Source organism: Rhipicephalus sanguineus, chromosome 9, assembly GCF_013339695.2.
Source record: "Rhipicephalus sanguineus isolate Rsan-2018 chromosome 9, BIME_Rsan_1.4, whole genome shotgun sequence".
In the NCBI taxonomy this organism is placed as follows: domain Eukaryota; kingdom Metazoa; phylum Arthropoda; class Arachnida; order Ixodida; family Ixodidae; genus Rhipicephalus; species Rhipicephalus sanguineus.
This window is the reverse complement of record NC_051184.2, coordinates 46,143,535-46,162,808: the sequence shown is the minus strand read 5'-3', so window position 1 is coordinate 46,162,808 and position 19,274 is coordinate 46,143,535. Positions and strand designations below refer to the sequence as shown.

Genomic DNA, 19,274 nt, shown 5'->3' with positions numbered 1-19,274 from the left:
GTCTGTTAGTTCTCATTAATATCGCTTTATGTAAGCGCTTTATTCAACGAACACATCCTGCTTCGAAAATCTCCCCCAGACCATGCCCCGCCTCAATGGGGAACAGGATGCTCGCCTACAATTGAAACTCTCGAAAAAGCACCTGTCCCATCTTGCAGAACGCTGAACATTGGAAAGGTGAAAACGCCTCTCTTCCACACCCATTATGGTGTAATCTCCAAAATTACACCCTTTGGGACAACTGTCACACAATATATGTGCACGTGCACGTCGCCATTGTATGCGCATTTCGTTTACCCCTCGCTTTGCGCATAATTTGAGTAGCTAAATTGCTGAAGGCAAGCGTAGCATATATGTTCTAAAAAGAACACGATACTGTAAAGTATCGGATGTGCAGCGCACGGAACAGCGATGTATTAAATGTGCGCGCCAAATTTTTTGCACAAGCGCATGTTCTTGATTCCCACCCGTACAAGAATAAGCTATACAGTGCGGGAATATAACGTTCACCCCCCTAAAAAATAATTATGGCTACGGCGCTGTGAAGCACCAAGCCCGGACACCTGCACAGCACACCCGCAACCTTTTTTGTTAGTTTGTTTTAGGTGCTAAGCACCTTAAGGGCTCGGCTTGTCGGCGTCTTATGTCCTCACGGTGTGTCATGTAGTCACGGTCCATCATAAAACAGGTATGCGCCACAAAAATGGGATGAATCCCACTACTCGCCACCGGTCCACTAAAAATGAAGAAGGCACAGTTAGCCCAACAAATAGCCGACGACGTTAGAGGAGCTGAAACACCCTTGCCGACATGCTTCGCACCTACCGAGATTTTATTTATTTTTTCTCTTGAAAAAGAATTGAAATACACCTCCTCCGAATTTGCAGGTAGCTCCTCGATCCAGGGCAACCTTTTAGTCGGAGTTTGTGTCGTTCATTGCGTCTTGTATAACCGAGTTTATTTCTATAAACACATTTTATTATTTTAATCGTATGCACGTACGTGCGTTTTTACGCACCATATCAAGCGCAGGCCACGCACCATGACATAGTTGCACGCCTTGTTACATCGTTTGACTGTGCGTTGTGAAGCAAAGCAACGCTAAAAGAAACTGCAGAGGAAAGGTAAAACAGCAACGGCCTTTTCTTCTTTTTTTTTTTTTTCGCTGTTGCATTGGTAAAGCCCGATCGGCACCAAAGAGTAAAATGTGTCGCATGCTCTACAAACGGCAATACACGAGTATGCGGTAATACTGCACGTCTGTGCGTGTAAAATATAGTGCGGTAATTTCGCACGCATGACAGCAAAAAGAAATATATAATTCTGAAAGCAAATTACTGGGAGGAAAAGAAATGACGCACGTACCCTGGCTAGTGCGTAATTCTGTACGTCAAAATGCCGAGGCTTTTTCGTTTTTATTTTTACACCCTCTGATACTCATGCCCAAACAATATTAATCTATCTGCATTTTCCTGACGGTACGTTGTACTGGAACAATGTATAACACTGTCTGAAGCAGGGGTTGCGCAAAAGAAATACAACGAAGATCGATTACTCATTTCTAGAGGACAAATAAGCAATTGCCACAAAGCGTGCATTCATAAATTTATTTCTTTGAGCATATATCGGAAAAAGTACTCACAGCTCAACGCACTACCAAGAGGGAGCCGAGAGAAGACCGCGTGTTTTGCAACTCGCCGAGACGAAGGCCAGACTAAATTTAATCTTCGAGTGGGGCACAGTCCAGGGAATCCGCGCATATACCAGCCCTGATCGTGACCTCACGCAATTACAAGTCCGTGCACGACGCGGCCTCAGCGAAGGACCAATTGTTCGCGGTCGTGCCTGCTTATATCGTGCTTCGAAATAAACGAAGGACTCGGAATCAAACAAATATGGCAATATCCGTGTATAATTTGAACGTCTTGAAAATAGCGCTATAAAAACGACGCGGACAAGAGGAGATTGAAGGAGACACCACAGCGCTGAACTGTAGCTGAACTGTTTTGCTAAACTGTAGAATTGACTACAGAGTTACTGTATATGCTAAAGGTAGCATTACAGTAACTCTAGAATTGACTCTGGGCTAGCTGGTAGAAAATCTTGAAAAGCAGCATTCTCGTTCAATCTCCTCTTGTCAGTGTCGTTTTTTGTGCGTTTTCAAGATGAACCATTACCAACTATAGCGCAGTTGACTATTCTTCTCACGTAAAACGTTGGATCGCGCAGTTTACAATTAGGCACGAAAATTCATTTAGCTATGCGTAAACCAATGCACCTTCTACGAAACTGCTCAAATACAATATCTGCAGTGAATGTATGGTTGTTCTGACACAGAACTTTCATTTTATACGGCTGCGTTTTTAAGGAAAAGGCGAAGGAGGGGGGGGGGTACTGCTATCGTACACGTGCGGCCTTAGTTTTCTCATAAATGGAGCTTTCATCCAATTTTCGTTAGTACACCCACAAAGGCGTCTGCGGATGATAGAACAAAATCGCGGAAACAACAAAAGGTCTCATCAGCACGTGCATGCACCGCAACCAAGACCAAGACCTCAAGCACTTGGTTGCACAGCTGCTGGAAACGTTGCCTCTAATTAAGGGACCTCGCATTACTGCAGCCGGTCTGCAGTTGTCTCGGGCTCGGTTGCAAGAGTAATAAGCGAGCGACCCTAAATAATACTGAGAGAAACGTCAACTACGTTTCCTGCATCTTTTTTTCTTCTCTTTCGCTACTGCCCGCCTAATCTGGGAGCAAACGGCACGGGGTCGGGCAACGTTGCATAACAAAAGCGAGAGGGAGAGAAACACCGTAAGGAAGAGAGAGAGAGCGATAGCTCAGACGGCTCAGATTTGGCAGCTCACTGCGGATTTTCTGCGCTTAATCTGCGACGTGACGACGTGTGTAGCGTCTTAAACCCAATCACTACGTCTGCGTCATCGATTGATTCGTCAGCGGAGGAGTGCTTCGTGCCGTTACCCGATTCTCCTACTGGTGTGTGGCAGTCCGACGACCCAAGTGGAAGTGTGTGCGTGTGTGCTAGCGTACGGCGGAGCAGTTTCGCCCTTGGCGGTGCCGCTGCTTTACGAGGATGCTCAACGTCAATCAAACCGCGTTTACTGCGTCACAAACGAGCCCGCGCGGAGCGTAAACACAGGAGCTCGCTGATTGAGCGTCTCGCCCGTGGCTATTACGATGTGAGAAACGTCCATTTGTGGTCGCTCGCGGACAACTTCGCACGAACGGCAAAAAATGATGGCTTCTACGAGGGACTCCTTCCAACGAAGTGACGACGAGGAAGAACTGGTATTCGATCAGACGGGACTGCTTACAAACAAGCTCTCGTCTCGTCACGGCGTGGTGTCCAGAAACCATGCCGTCAACTCGGGAGGACGCCTGACTGTTGCGCGGACTGTCAATCTCTGTCTCTCTTTCTTTGGCCTGGTGAGTCTGCCGGCGTTTGCGCAATCGCGTCAAAGTAGCGACTAGCAGTAAAGCTCAGAGCTGCAGCACTCTTCGTGTCAGATGCCGTGGCAACGCGAAACGTGCGGCGAAAGCAGGGCGGATGAATAATTTACCGTTGCGATCACATGACGTAGGTCAAGCGGTAGGGGAAAAAATAAAGACAAAAAAGAAGCAGGCGGCGTATTTCATTGTATTCTGTGGTTCTTATCTGGCTGCAGCACAGCTGGTGTCGCGTAGTGATACGGTAGGATAAGTACTGGAAGCATGTCCGAGTGCCACAGGAATTTGATCGTAACCCACGAAGGAAAAAATAAAAAAAATCTTAGATAGCCACACTCAGACGCTCAACAAGCAGCCTATGTGCCCTTCTCAGAAGTCGCCAGTGTTTTAGTTCCCTAGCCATTTTGACCACATAAGGAACCCTATTTTACCACTGAAAACATTATAGGTTAGCCACAGCTTGGATAGGTTTGGTTAAACCATAACTTCGGATTTGCTAAGCTTGCATTGTAAGCCAGTGGGCAGCCTCTCCACTGACACGGCAATGCCTTGGAGCTTTAACCAATCAAAATAATGGATGGGTATGACTTAAGTATGCTTGTTCATATTTGCAGGGCCTTTGCTTCGCCATACCAACTGCAACGATCCAAGACCTTCAGAAGAGAACCAATGCCGAGGGCGACATACAACACTTTTACACAGCGCGCTATGGTGGCTACATATTTGGCTGCCTCATAGGTAATCCTTTTTATCAACACTCTTTCATGACCAATGCATCATGGAAACCGGGCATAATGTTTCGTGTGAAAAGTTTGTTACGCATCAACGTGTTGGTGCAGTTGTATTGTTGCTTTCACGTGTGTTGGAGATTTGGTGTGCCAGAAAGGAAATGAGAGCGATGGAGTAGTGGCAGCAATGCCCCCTTGTTGTTACTACCCTGTCCATCTCCATCGTCACAAATATTTGCAATGCCTGGTTTAAGGTAAATGTCATTGTTAGATAGACACGATCGGTCTTGCAATTTCTTTGGCTCTTATGTAAATGAACCGCTGCATTGAAGTTGGCAGTCAATGAGGCAGTTGTGCCAGCTGTTTGACTGGGCCACCGTTAGCTACACAACCAGTTAACCTGGGCAAGATGCAGGACCCAAGGCCGTGCCCTCAATTGATAACCTTCACAGATATCTTTGTATCACTGGCGCACTTGGTGGCAATGAGAATTAGAGTAACGCCTGTGTTTCGTATCTTGTTAGTGTACCCTGTAGTTCTTTGTAAACAGAATGTCGCATAAAATTTCATAATTTTTCATTTGAGTGCGTTTGCTGGTGTAAGACAAACGCACTTCGGAAAGTCTTGTAAGGAAAGCAATATTTTCTGTTTTTGAGTCGTTTGACTCGTGTCAGTCAGCGAAGCATCGTTGCGGCTACAGCTGTGCAAATGTCATCGCTGAATAGAGTTGGAAGACTTGTCCCAAATTTCAGGATATTGGAGGGACTGTCATCACATTTAAGTTTCAAGCTGGATGAATTGACTTTTTTTTTTTTGTATGATCCACAAGAGACAAGCTGAACTTTTGTACAGCCACACGTAACTTTAGTGCAAGAAAACCACACTACGATGCTTTCAATCATGTTGCATATGCTGAACTGTTTACACTGTATAAAAACACTGAACGTGAACCGAGTTTTAGTGTTTGTACACGACAGAATAGTACATTTGCTGCTCAATTTCCTCCGTGCAGGTGGCTTTCTCTTCGACTGGTACAACCGACAGTTCTTGCTTTTTCTCAGCATCTTCGCTACGTCCATTGGCATTATAGTGATGCCCTTCTGCGTCCAGCTAGCAACCCTGATGGCATGTTCGGCCATTACTGGCATTACGATGGGATTCCTAGACACAGGTAAAAAGCTTAGCGGCAACTGCATTTCCACACGATGTTTTTTTTTTTTTTTTTTACTGTAAATGCAGTTATATAACTACTGATTAACTGTAAAGGTAAAAAGATTTCATACTTCACTCAGAAGAGTGAAAGAAACTTCAAGTTAAACATTTGAACACAAAGCTATCAAGCAATAAAACATATAAGGCGAGCTATGGAACTTGAAGCTAAACCTAACAAAGTATACGACACGGAATTTCACATATGGCTAACCCGCAGTGGTGGTCTAGCGGTTATGGAGCTCAACTGCTGACCCAAAGGTCGCGAGGTTGAATGCCGGCCGCAGCGACTGCATTTCGACGCAGGTGAAATGCTAGAGGCTCGTGTAGTTAGATTTGGTTACATTAAAGGGGTGGTGCCATCAAATTTCGAGGCTATAACAAGCCTGTTGTAGGTTTCCTCTGTATGCAAGGACATTCCACACGAAGGGTCGGACACAGCAAACGTTTAGAATATATTTTAATTCACTGCCAAAGTGTACCTAAATGCCCATTCTCCCGATCGAAACCCATCGCCAGCGCGCCAACACTGACGTAGATCTGTAGGATGGACAACGAAAGTTGTAGTGACGTCACACCAAATCTGCTGTGGTAACGTGAGTGCCCTCCGGACCTCCGCCACTTCCGCAACGTACGTACCGGCTGTAGTGAACTAGAATATATTCTAGTTCACTATAGTACTGGCAAATCATCGGTTGCTACATCACTCGCCGAGTTTCCATCGCTTCCTGGCTAAGTGCGTCACAGCCTCGTGTGGTCACGTGACCACGCCTCCTACACTTCTACGTCACTGCCCAACCTCGGCGCCCAGAAACCAAAACCGAAAGTTGTCCACATCAAAAGGCGATATTAAATTATTTAGCGAGAATACATGAACCTTGGTGCGTTCATCATGCTTCCTTGAGCTATAGGAAATACAGTAGACTCCTGTTAAACGAAAGCTGAAGGGACCAGGAAAATATGTTTCATTTAACAGGAGTTTCGTTTACTGAGAGATGAAAAGGGGTGCAGAATTCAAGCACAAAACCAATCATGTTAGAGGCAGTTGTTCCATTTAAGCAGCAATTTCATTTAAGAGAGTTTCGTTTATTGAGAGTCCACTGTACTTACAGCAAAGAATGCGCAAGCCACAAATTTGGTGGCACCACCCCTTTAAAGAACCAGAGATGACTGAAATTTCTGGAGCCCTCCACTACAGCGTCCCTCGCAATAATAGTGTGGTTTTGGGATGTAAAACCTCAACAATTATTATTATTACAACATATTGCTCTCAGATTGTAGCAAAAATAAAAAAGTATGATTCCTTTGGCAGTGTAAAAGCAGTAGTGAGTCGTGTGTGTACGATGCTGCTATTGGCCTTGTGAAACTAACCGTGCATGTGAACATGGACAGCGAATACATCGAGATTAGTCCGTTATAACAGTAGGCATGCAAAGAGAAAGATGTTTTTGCATTGGTATACTGTTGTGCATCGCTGTGCCTTCTACCTTTTTTTTTTGTCTGTATGCTGTGTAAAAATCTAAGAGTGCTTTATTTTCTGCAACGTTAACCTCTCATATGCGCATCACTCAAGAACAACCAGACTTAAGCTAGGTACATGGCAGTGTTTTTGGTATTAAGCTAATTTGATATCCCGTTTCATCTACGTATGTTAAGCAGATGAGATGCTTGCAAGGAACTGTGTATGTGGGACACAGTTGAGTGGCGAGAGGATATATTATATATATAGTTGCATGAGACAGGCATCCTGTTGCCCACATGGTCTCTAAACTGACAAACATAACCATTGCCAACCGAGTCCACGGACAAAGTTAATGCTTCGGATAAATAATTGGTATTGGAAATCGCGAGCTGTGGTATTTGCAAAAAATGCAATTGTGCAGTTTTACTGGCTGCAAGCACGACCTGTATTGGTGTTCAGGTTTTTCATGAAGCCTACACCCTCTTAAATTTGACACTGATGCTGCTTGCAATATTGGCAACCAAGTTGCCCCAACTTCACTATCCTTGCTTCATCAAATGTGTCAGAAGTACACAGAAACTTGCAAAGCACAGCTTTTAGGTATTGAAAGCAAGTATAATTGTTTTCTAGCTGTTAATGCTCTATGGCTTATGGCTGAGAGGAGTGCACAAGACATGCACATTCGACTGCTGTTACTTGGCATGTGAAGTGAATCACTGAATGAAGGCTGCACCATTACAGACATGCCTTCTGAATTTGTTGATTACAGGTGGCAACGTCTGGTGCCTAGACCTGTGGGGCCGTCACAGCGCTCCCCTGATGCAGGCGCTGCACTTCTGCTTTGCCCTCGGAGCCCTCGTCGCACCACTGATCGCCGAGCCCTTCCTCTCGCCTGCCTCGCTTAGTGGGATTACACCGATGCACAGCCTTTCCAACACCTCTCTGGCGCCCCAGACCTTCGCGCACATACCCCCGATCGGAATACACCACGGCATTGTGGTCAGCCGACATCATTCGCACGCTACACCAAAGTGGATGGACTCGCCGCCTACGGTGGTCCTTTCGCGACACCCGCGAAGTGTAGATGAACAACTTCAAAAGGCTAACTCTGAGTCATCCTCCTTTCTGAATGCATCCACAATACACAGCGTGGACACAGCTCGTAATGAAAGTGCAGCGTACAATGAAAGCACAGCGAGTGAAAGCTCGTCACACAATGAGAGCAGCGTGGTAGATCAAACAGTGCTGCAAACACCACTGAACTCAAGCGATGGAGAGTCAAATGAGACATCAAGAATAGAAAGCTCTAAAAAGGACCAGCCACCAACTACAACTGTGGCACCGAGCACTACGCCAGTAGCCAAGAAGCCAACCAAACCAATCTATGCCGAAGGACCAAAGCAACTAAACAAGTGGGATCGAAAGTCCCAAAAGACAACCAAAGGTGCTGTTACGGCTGCTCCCAATTCAACCAACTCGTCTGCGCACACTAATGCAACGGCCCCGAAATTGAACTTAACCAGCAGCATCGCCGCAACCTCTAAGAATCTATCAAACTCGGCAGCAGCAGGGACACCGGCGCCACCTGTGTCAGTACCAAACGAGGGTAACGAGACCAAAGGTCCAAGTGGAAACACCACACCATCAGTGCAGGAGGTTAACAATTCCAGTAAAACTGGAAAAGAAGGTGCTTTGCAAGAGCACACTAATCATGCTCTGAATAGCTCTAGCAAAGCCGCTGCAGAAGGTTCATCGCAAGACCACACTAATCACACCGATAGACCAAGCACAACTGCAGCAGCGGCGCAACCCGTAACTTCCAGCAAAGGCACGACAACGCGTCCAGCTGTCAGTGAAGGAAATGTCAGCCAAACAGTCGTGACAACGAAGAAAGTCACTGTTGCCACAACTCTCAAACCCGATGTAGAACCCGTCACAGTTCCTGTTGCGCAACAGGTGCCTACAGAATTGCCTGACCAGGTCACTGAAGACCCGATTGCTCTAAAAGCCACGACAATAGTGCATGCCAGTATAAGAGCGACTGTACAAAGCAATGACCCTCCAGAAGCGACTGTTGCACCCGTACCAACAAAGGATCAACTGCCAATGCAAAGTAATGAGACAGCGATCAAGCACTTGGCTGCTGAAACACCAAAAGAACCTCCGAAACAATCGAGCCTGGGTCATCCAACACCCGAGCCAGTGACAGCTTCACCCGAGCCCGTACAGCCGGCAGTTGTAGGTGCAGCAAATGTGTCGAGTGAAAGCAGCTCGGATATGAAGCCACCGCCACTCACTACTAAGTCGACCCTACTTGAAAAGGCATCACCAACAGCGGAAACAGGCCTAACCTCGTGGATCACTCAGAAGTTCATGGAGAACAGGATTGGAAAGCTGGAGTTTGTCTATGCTATCCTCGGGGCATACCTCTTTGTGGTGTCCGTGGTGTTTCTCGCGTTCCTGTGCACGAGCCCACGTGATTCCCGGTCTCGTCAAGAGGAAGACATCAAGACACCCGGGCCTTCGGGCAAGCACAGCCTGGTTCTGCTTAGTTCCCTCTTCTTCTTCCTCTACATGGGAATGGAAGCTGCGGTGGGCGAGCTGCTACAGATATACGCGGCCCACCCTCGCGGTTACACTTTGACCTACGTCTTCTGGGGCAGCTTCGCGGCCGCACGTTTTCTCGCGATCCCCATTGCGATCAAGGTGTCGTGCCGGAACATGCTCCTCAGCGATCTCGGCATCTGCTTCCTCGCATCTGTCCTGCTCGTCGCCGGTGCTGACAGGATGGAGTCCTTGCTCTGGACGGGAGTTGGCGTCTTGGGTGTCGGGATGGCTTCCGTCCTGCCGACGTCATTGGCCTGGCTCGAACGGCACATGCGTGTCACGAACCGCGCGGCGTCGGTCGTTCTGCTCGGGGCGGCTTTCGGAGAGATGGCGCTGCCGTTCCTCGCCAGTCACCTCATCGAGCGTGAGCCAGCCGTCCTGGTGTACGTCAACGTGAGCGTCGTCACGCTGTGTTGCCTCAACTTTGGCGCCCTCTGGCTGACGGCGGCAAAGAGGGGCGAAAAATATGCGCCGACTAACGAGCCGGATCGTTCGCTGTATCAGCTGGCGAACCTCGACGACGGAGATGACCAGGCCGACTTCACGTTGCTGAGGCCCCTGTGTACCAACGGCGAGAATGGCCTGCACTTCAAGGAAAAGCACAAGTTTTCTCGGGGACTCAACGCAATGTCCTGAAAGCCACGTCTCGTAACGGTCTCCGGAGTTGCACGTCGGCCACCGTGACCTCTGAACAAGACACTGTGGAGCGGCTCGCCAAAGCTTGCCACTTCTCTACGCATCAAACATGGGGCGGAGTTCTACTGTTGACAAATAGTGTGGAACAGTGTGCTGCACTAATCAGTGTTTTAGAAGAAAAAAAAAGGCGAGTGGTGGACAGCTTTGAATGCAACTCCCACAGCTTTACTAAGGTTCTAAGTGGTGGTTAAAGAATTCGTGCTCAAAAAGAGCAAATTAAGAGGCACGCCACCGGTATGGAAGGTGATGGACATTTTAGCTTGTTTTTATTTGCCAGTCAAGCTTCTGCCAGACGTTGCGAAGGCCAACACGAGCTTGAGCCACGAGGCCGCTCCACAGCACAAGTGCAATTTTTTTAAAGGTTTTTAAGTTGAGAAGGTGATGCACCTTAGATGGACACCTACGTTCTAGTAGAGACGACCGGCTTGTCATTTGGGCCTGCTGCAGCTATGCCATGCCAATAGTTCTCGAGCTGGAGTGGGAATGCAATTTTTTTAAACGCTACAAGCGACGCAGCTTTCACGAGCATGTTGCATAGCATGGTTCGGTCAGTCGTGCATTGTTTCACTGTGAATAACAGCCTAGTCAACTTCATTTTTCTGGGGACATTATATTTTGGCTCGAGTATTTAATATATTCTTTTTGTCTCGGTGCTGCTTTAGTGGAGGTGACAACAGCGCTAGTGATAAAAGTGCCAGATGTACTTTTTTTCCTGCCAAGCCTACCTTTTTTTTTTTTTTTTAAAGCGTAATCCGAGAGAGAGAGATAGACAGCGAGTTCCTTTATCCGCTGGCAACATATTTATTCACTTTCTCAAAGCCACGAGCAGGGTCATTTTATACAATAAAAAGCATCTATCATACACTGCAAGAATTTCTGTTCGCAGCACTTCCGTCTTGCCTTGCGTCTCGCAGTAGAGAAAGAGACCTTTACAAGATGCGTCTAGAGACGCTTTCACTGTGGGAATGCAACAAAAACATAAAAACTTCAAAATAAAAACGCATAAAGTAGTTACAACTGTGTACTGCCTTCATGTTCATATATACAGCCGCCATTCAAAAGATTCCGGAATGGAATTTACAAGTGTGTTCTGGACTTGCCAGTGATCTACACAAGCAAGCAACAGTCCGATCTGGTTCACAACAGTGGAAACAAAGCTGATGCAAAAAAACAAAAAAAAAATTCCTTTTTAAAAATTTTTTTTGAAGGGCGACTTGGTTCACGTCGTATAAAAAGCAGGGTGACAAGCATAAGGTCCTTGGAAGGAGACAAGGACAGGCCATATGACATTGGTGTAAAGGACAGCATGAACAAAACAGAACAGGACTTGTCATGTCCTTTGCACGTGCCTTGTTTCTGCCGCTTTGACTGGAATGCGGTTTCTGTGTTTCGAGAGCCGAGGAGGCACGCTTTTAACTTTGGCGTCGAGCGCACAGCAGCTCGTGCGATTTCGGTTTGCTGACGCTATACAGCAGCGGTTCTTAGTTCAGAGCGGCGATGCTTTCCCGACCTACGGCTCGATGAGGACGTGCAGCTTGCCGCTGGAGTTGCCACCCGCGATGACTAGGCGTTCGGGGTGGACCTCGACGATCGAGCAGACTGAGGCCAGGCTTTCGCCCGTGAACTTATATAGGAGCGAGCCGCTGCTCGAGTAGACCTCGATGCGCCGCGGGTATTCCATGCTGCCAACGAGGAAGAGCTCGTCGCAGCCGGGAACCCACACCGCCCTGAATGGCGACAGCCACCTCCCGGTCATGTTGTTGTGCCTTGAGTGGGAGAAAAAGAGGCGGAGGAAATGGACGGTTTACCTCTTCATTCTTATCAGTTCTATTTACGTGTGTAGCTTGACACAGGGCGATCCCCCTGTTGTTTGTCCTGCATTGCCGAAACCCGCAATACACCAGCGAATACCTTAACCTCGTCCCTCTAGTTCTTTTTCATGCTTATTCGCATTTACTAACGAGACCCTTGTTCCACAAGTCCCCCATATACCAAAACACATACCTTGCTCATTTTTCCTTCACGGCATGCAATTCCATTTAAGATTCAATGCCTAGTTCAATGACACCTTTGAAAACAGTGCAGTTTCTTCAGAATTAATGTTTACAATGACGCGAAAGGTAATCGCGGTGTCATCAGGACAAGTGCACTTTTAGGGACGCAGCACGGCCTTCGGATATATCGAAAAAGGTGGTAAACATCTTCAACATACATGTAGTAAAGCGCTATACCTTTGCGTCTAAACTGTTCTGTTTTATACAGAGAAGAATAGCATGTACCTGGAGCATATACCCAACTACGTTTGCATTCATCATCATTTATTGTCCCTTAAAGACCTCTACAAGGAGTCATAAGAAGTATTTTGATGCATTATGCATCAGAAGCCCCCATTCATAATTTATTTGCGTGGCGGTCACAGGCTTTGAAACATATCGGCAGCAACTCGCCACACTATCGTCATTTTAGTATGATGGACTGTCGCATCAAAATTACGATTAAGATGTTAAATTTTTGAACTTGAAAAAAAGTGAAAGGAGCACAAATAAATAAATAAATAACACTCACTTGAGCGTGATTTGCTGCTTCATGTCTCCGGTAGCCTGATTGATGTTGCATATTCTGAGAAGAGAAAAAAAAAAGAAGAAAAATGAACAAATATTGTATTCAAAACAACCATAAATCAAGTACAAACCATTTGCAGGCATGTTAACAGCAAAAAATAACAATGGTTCAAGGAATTAGTTGTCATGTTTTGCTGTTGGTACTGATCAAGTACCAAAAGCATTATATTTTGCCATTCCTTTAAGAACAGCAAGTGAAACATCAGAAATGCAAACAAAAGATTTTATTTTAATTTAGCTCCATGGAAAATGAACACCTTTTTCTGATCAATACACATAACTGCTATCTACTGCTCTCATTTTTCTCCATCAATAAAAGGTCATTATCTGTTAGATGTAACTATGTGTTCTAATTTTACTTTACTTTACTTTACTTTTACATACTGCAGCCTCAATGAGGCTATTGCAGGAGTGGGAAAAGAAAACAAACAATAACAGCAAATCAACATTCATGAACATGCTTCCAGAAATTCTTTCAGTGGTAAGCAACGCACACTTCCGGGCAACAAATTCCAGGCTTCAATAGTTTCAGGAAAAAAGCTATATTTGAACATGTCAGTTCGGGTGAAAAAAGTTGTAATGTTAAGGGCGTGGTCGCTCCGCGTAGACAAAGGTCTGGAGAACTGAAGATAACTGTCTAGAGTGTCGAGGCGGGGAGAATTGATTAGATTGTAAAGGAATTTGAGGCATTCAACGTGGCGACGCTTCGCAAGTGTAGTGAGACCTAGTTGAGGAAGACAATTCGACGGAGAAAAATCCCTGTCATATCTAGGGCTGTGCGAATAGTGAATTTCAGAACCGAATCAAATACGAATCGAATAGTGATGACACTGAATCGGAATACGAATACCAACGGAATACTGTTCGAGTAGTTAGGCAACAATTTTTAGAACAGCCTTACACTGGTAAGGTAACAATTCTCAAAACAGCCCAAGAATCCCAGAACATTTTATTTGAAAGAAATACTCACAAGCTTTTACAAAGGAACATCATGATTACTTTTAACCTCCAAAAAACACCACATATATTGATGAAACTCGTATACAGCAGCAACAAGAGCCTTCAAAATATGTTGTACCTGCAGGCTGAAGTATATAAGTGACTACAGTGTTCAAGATCATGCTTTTACAACAGCTTTTAAATAGGGGTGTGCGAATATTCGAAATTTCGAATATTTTTCGAATAGTGTTTGCTATTTGATTCGATTCGCACTGGAATTTTACTATTCGTACTTCCCAAAAACAAATACAGTCAATGTCCGATTGAAAGTGACCCCTTCAAATTTTTAATATGCTTCACCTCATTACACTCTCGTGTTGCGGCAATGATGATGATTGGGGTTTTGTGGCGCAAGGGCCATGAGTGGCCAAAGAGCGCCATGTCTATTATGTGGTGTCAGCGATGACCAATGATTACGATGACCGGGTGTATTTTGGCTGTATAGAGGCCTAAAATCACGTGCTTTAAAGAAGCGTAAAAGATGTGTATACAGTATAAAATTATGGCAGTGATAAGTGGTGTGATCTATGGGTGTAGGATAAATGACGAGTGAGCATGGTATTTACAAGTGAGAGGCGGGATAACTGCACGAATGCCTCCTCAAGGCCTTTGAGCCCAAAGGCCGGGAGGCAGGTGCTTCCTTTGATAGAGTTACCGCAGCAACAGCCTCAGTCATGAGACCGCGCTACGGGCGCCTGGAAAAATAACGTTGAAATTATGTACATCTTTTAGATACTCAAAGAGGGACTGATATTTAAAAAGTGGTTCTCTGCCAATGAACATACCGGGATGAAGTGGGAACTGCAGGTGTATTGATGAAAAATGCTTTTTTCTGAGAGCGTCTAGCTCTGTGCATTGCAGCAGGGTGTGGAGTACAGTTAGTGGCTCGCCACAGTGATCACACAGAGGTGGGTCGCCTCCAGACAAAAGATATGAATGTGTACTATGTATGTGGCCTATCCTCAGTCTGCAAAGTGTAACTTCTGTGTAGCGTGACTTCGATACCGGTGGCCAATTACCCAGGTGCGGTTTGACAACGTGTAGCTTATTTCTTGTCTGCGTATCCCATGTGCTCTGCCAAAAGGCCCTGATCTTTCTTTTGAGGAAGGGTTTTAAATCTAGTGGGGGAATAGCTACGAGTGTATTGGGACTGTTTTCGTGGGCGGATGCTGCTAGCTGATCCGCCAACACATTGCCTTGTATCTCGCGGTGCCCTGGCACCCAGCACACTACGACATGTTGTTTGTGAGAGTAGTTCGTGCATAAAAGAGAGTATAGCGAGACAAGGACAGGGTTTTTGTGTTTTTTCAGAGTTTTTAAAGCTTTCACCACGCTTAGGGAATCCGTGTAAATAACTGCCTTTTGTAGTTTTGATTGTTTTATGTGCTTAACAGCCGCAAGTATCGCGTAAGCTTCCGCTGCGAAGATACTTGAGTTTGGGTGCAAAATACCGGAATCGGAAAAGGATGGACCAACCGCTGCGTACGACACAGAAGTATTGGACTTTGAGGCGTCTGTAAAGAATTCAGGACAAGCGTACTTGTGCTGGAGTTCGAGGAAGTGTGTACGGATATGTGCAAGTGGCGCGTGCTTGCTAACTTCCACGAAAGAAACATCACAATCTATAAGCTGCCACTGCCACGGCGGGAGATGTGGAGCGGGAGCCATTAGAGAGTGTTCGAGAAGTGGCACACCCGTTTCTACAGCTAGGCCCCTCACGCGAAGCGAGTAGGGCTCTGTCATCGAAGGACGGTTGTCGAAAAGGGCAGAGCTGGACAAATCATTGATTGTGGAGTGTGAGGGGTGTTCCTTGTTGGCGTTTACCTTCAGAAAATATACAAATGATAAGTAGGATCTCTGTAGGTGGAGCGACCACTCGTTCGATTCGGCATAGAGGCTTTCTACAGGGCTAGTTCGAAAGGCGCCCGTAGATAGTCGAATGCCTAGATGGTGGACAGGGTCAAGCATCTTTAGGGCGCTTGGCGTCGCAGATTGATAGATTATTGCCCCGTAGTCTAGGCGAGTGCGTATGAGGCTTTTATACAAGTTCATCAGACATTTTTTGTCACTACCCCACGTAGTGTGCGACAACACTTATAGAACATTCATTGTTTTTATGCATTTGTTTTTTAAATGCTTAATGTGTGATACGAACGTCAGCTTACTATCCAGGATAAGGCCTAAGAATTTGTGCTCTGTCTTCACGGAGAGATGTTGACCATGCAGGTCAATATCTGGATCAGGATAAAGGCCTCTCTTTCGAGAGAACAGGACACAGGTGCTTTTTTGAGGATTAAGACTAAAACCATTCTCATCTGCCCATTTGGAGATCTTGTTCAGCCCTAGTTGGACCTGCCGCTCACACATGGAAAGGTTGCAAGATTTAAAACCGACCTGTACATCGTCGACATATGTGCAATAAAACATATTTCGTGGTATGCAAAGACGCAAGGAATTCATTTTGATAATAAAGAGTGTACAGCTGAGTACACCACCCTGTGGCACTCCAGTTTCTTGAACGAATGGTCTGGACAGAACATTTCCTACTCGGACACGGAACGTACGATCCGACAGGTAGCTCTCTATTATATCTAGCATTCTACCACGCACACCAAGGTGGGACAGGTCTCTTAATATTCCAAAGCGCCATGTCGTGTCGTAAGCCTTTTCCATATCGAGGAACACAGAAAGAAAGAACTGCTTGTGGACGAATGTGTCACGGATTTGTGCCTCGATACGTAAAAGGTGGTCAGTGGTGGATCTACCCTCGCGAAATCCGCACTGGTGCGGATCAAGTAGATTGTTCGTTTCCAGGAAATGTATAAGTCGGCAGTTTATCATCTTTTCGAAAAGTTTACACAGGCAGCTTGTTAGTGCGATGGGCCTGTAGCTCGTAACGGAGGATGGATCCTTGCCCTGTTTTAGAATAGGAAGGACAATGGCCTCTTTCCAAGACAAGGGGATTTCGCCGGAAGACCAGACAGCATTGTACAGGAAAAGTAAGGTTTTTTGCGTTTCGGCAGGTAGGTTTTTCAACATGTCATATACCACACGGTCAGAACCTGGGGCGGAATTACTGCAGCTGTTAAGCGATACCTGGAGCTCAGCTAAGCTGAAGGGTTGGTTGTATGCCTCGTGTTTTGTACATTTCCGCTCTAGTTTTTGTTTTTCTATTCTTGTTTTGTACCGTTGGAAGACTTCAGAGTAATGCGCGGAACTAGACACTTGTTCGAAGTGTGCGCCGAGGAAGTTTGCCTGGTCTTCCAAGGTGTCGCCTTGTGTGTTTACTAAAGGAAGTGAATGTACTTGCCGCCCTGCTACCCTACTAACCATATTCCAGACCTTAGCCTCCTGTGTATACGAATTGATCCCCGTTAAAAACTTCTCCCAACTTTCTCTTCTTGCCTGTCAGCGCGTTCTCCTGCCTTGAGATTTTATGTTTTTAAAACTGTCTAGGTTCTCGGCTGTCGGAGAGTCCCGAAGCAACCTCCATGCTTTGTTTTGTTTTTTGCGCGCCTTCCGGCATTCTTTGTTCCACCATGGGACCCGTCGTTTGCCAGACAGTCCACTTGTTTGTGGGATACATTTGGTGGCAGCATTAATCAGAAAAGCTGTAAAGTAGTCTACAGCTGCACCTATGCTTAAATCACACATGTCTGTCCAACTTAAGAGAGCCGTCTTACGAAACTGTTCCCAATCGGCTTTGTCAATGTGCCATTTGGGAACCTGTGGGGGACATTCATTTACTATTTGTGTGCTCAGAACTATAGGAAAGTGATCACTTCCGTGGGGGTTATTAATGACCTTCCATTGAAGTAAGGGTAGAAATGATGGAGATGTAATGCTGAGATCTATAGACGAGTATGTATTGTTAGAGAGGCTGTAATATGTTGGGTCTTTCTGATTCAACAGACAAGCGCCCGAAGAGAAAAGGAATTGTTCAATTAGACGACCTCGCGCATCGCACCGAGAATCGCCCCATAGACTGCTATGTGCATTAAAGTCTCCAAGTACAAGGTAAGGTTCCGGAAGTTCATCTATTAAGGACTGGAATTCATGTTTTTGCAGGTGGTAGTGTGGAGGTATGTAAAGAGAGCAAACGGTGACGTGTTTGTTCAAAAGAACCACTCGAACAGCCACTGCCTCCAGGGACGTTTGTAGTGGTAAATGTGTACATGCTACTGATTGGTTGACTATAATGGCTACACCACCGGATGATACCATGGCATCATCTCGGTCCTTTCGAAAAATGAGGTAGTTGCGTAGAAAGTTTTTGTGTTGTGGTTTTAAATGTGTCTCTTGTACACACAGCACTTTTGGATTGAGTTCGTGAAGGAGTTCTTGAATGTCATCGAGGTTTCGCAGAAGGCCTCGGATGTTCCACTGTAATATTTCTGTGTGCATATTAATGATAAAAGGTGCTGTGTGTACAGTAAGGAAGTGTGGAGTGTTCAAATGAAATACTTTGTTTCAGGAGGCAGGACGGTCGTCCGGCCCCGTTATTGGCTTTTTTGTTTTCTTGGCGCAGTCCAGAGAACTGCGCCGGTGTTTCGGCACCAGGGGTGCCGATGCCGTGTCCATTGCCTCCTCGGAGGCACTGGATGCCCGCACGGTCGGGCTAGTGGCTCGAGTTTCGGGCCTCGTCTGGCGTGACGAGGCCTTGAGACCCGACGGCCCTGGAGCCGCCGGTCCCTGTTCGCTAGTTGGCGGAGTAGACCTGACTAGTGCCGCCGTGGGGGCAGGCGCCACAGCCGACGGGTCGCTCTGCGCAGACCGAGGGAGTGGCGGGGGCCGATGCGTCGCGGCCCCCCGGCGCGCCGCATCAGCGTAGGGTGTGCTGTGAAAGGGTGAGCACCTTTTACGGGCTTCGCGGAAAGAAACGTTCTCTTTGTATTTCAATGTGATGATGTCCTTTTCTTTTTTCCAGCTTGGACATGAACGTGAGTATGCAGGATGGTTGCCGTTACAGTTGACGCAGTGTGGTGGCTCAGCACAGTTGTCGGAGGGGTGGCCTTGTACACCGCATTTAGGACAAGTTTGATGACCACGGCAGCTGAGTGATCCGTGGCCGAATCTCTGGCATTGGAAGCAACGTCTGGGGTTAGGAATGTATTGTCTGACATTTAATTTTATGTAGCCTGTTTCAATGGTTTGGGGAACAACACTGGTTGCAAATGTGAGAATCAGGTGTTTCGTTGGGATTTCTTTTCCTTCTCTTCTAATAACGATTCGTTTCACATCAGTTACGTTCTGGCTTTTCCATCCCTCTAGCAGTTCAGCTTCAGACAAGTCAAGGAGGTCTACTTCAGAAACGACACCGCGTGAGGTGTTCATGGACCTATGGGGTGACGCTGTAATGGCTATGCTTCCAAGTGATGCGAGAATGCTGAGTTTTTCATACTGTTGTTTCGCTGTGACTTCGAGAAGAAGGTCACCGCTCGCCATTTTGGTTACCTTGTAGCCCGGCCCTAAAGCTTCGGTCAAGG

General features: G+C 46.3%; 2 protein-coding genes across 4 annotated transcripts in view; one reads left to right on the top strand and one right to left on the bottom strand.

Annotated features, from left to right (window-relative positions):
- Positions 1-2,814: 2,814 nt before the first annotated feature.
- On the top strand, positions 2,815-11,053 carry LOC119405103 (uncharacterized). Its single transcript, XM_037671893.2, has 4 exons — positions 2,815-3,445; positions 4,081-4,204; positions 5,207-5,365; positions 7,635-11,053. Exons 1-4 carry the CDS (start codon positions 3,254-3,256, stop codon positions 10,106-10,108), a joined length of 2,949 nt encoding a protein of 982 aa, XP_037527821.1. The 5' UTR covers positions 2,815-3,253; the 3' UTR covers positions 10,109-11,053.
- LOC119405104 (WD repeat-containing protein 76) overlaps positions 10,928-19,274 on the bottom strand; it is a 25,760-nt gene continuing 17,413 nt past the window's right edge. For all 3 annotated transcript variants that reach the window (XM_049419210.1, XM_049419211.1, XM_037671894.2), the window contains exons 13-14: positions 12,734-12,787; positions 10,928-11,934 (exon numbers count right to left, since the gene is read on the bottom strand). In XM_049419210.1, coding sequence (XP_049275167.1) covers positions 11,679-11,934; positions 12,734-12,787 — 310 coding nt within the window. In that variant the 3' untranslated portion in view covers positions 10,928-11,678. The remainder of the gene's footprint in view (positions 11,935-12,733; positions 12,788-19,274) is intronic.

Bases quoted from the DNA above. Each gene is read 5' to 3' on its own strand.
- LOC119405103 (XM_037671893.2), top strand. From the start codon at position 3,254: ATGATGGCTTCTACGAGGGACTCCTTCCAACGAAGTGACGACGAGGAA. The intron at 4,205-5,206 runs GTAATCCTTTTT...TCCTCCGTGCAG, and splicing joins CATATTTGGCTGCCTCATAG to GTGGCTTTCTCTTCGACTGG. The intron at 5,366-7,634 runs GTAAAAAGCTTA...TGTTGATTACAG, and splicing joins GATGGGATTCCTAGACACAG to GTGGCAACGTCTGGTGCCTA.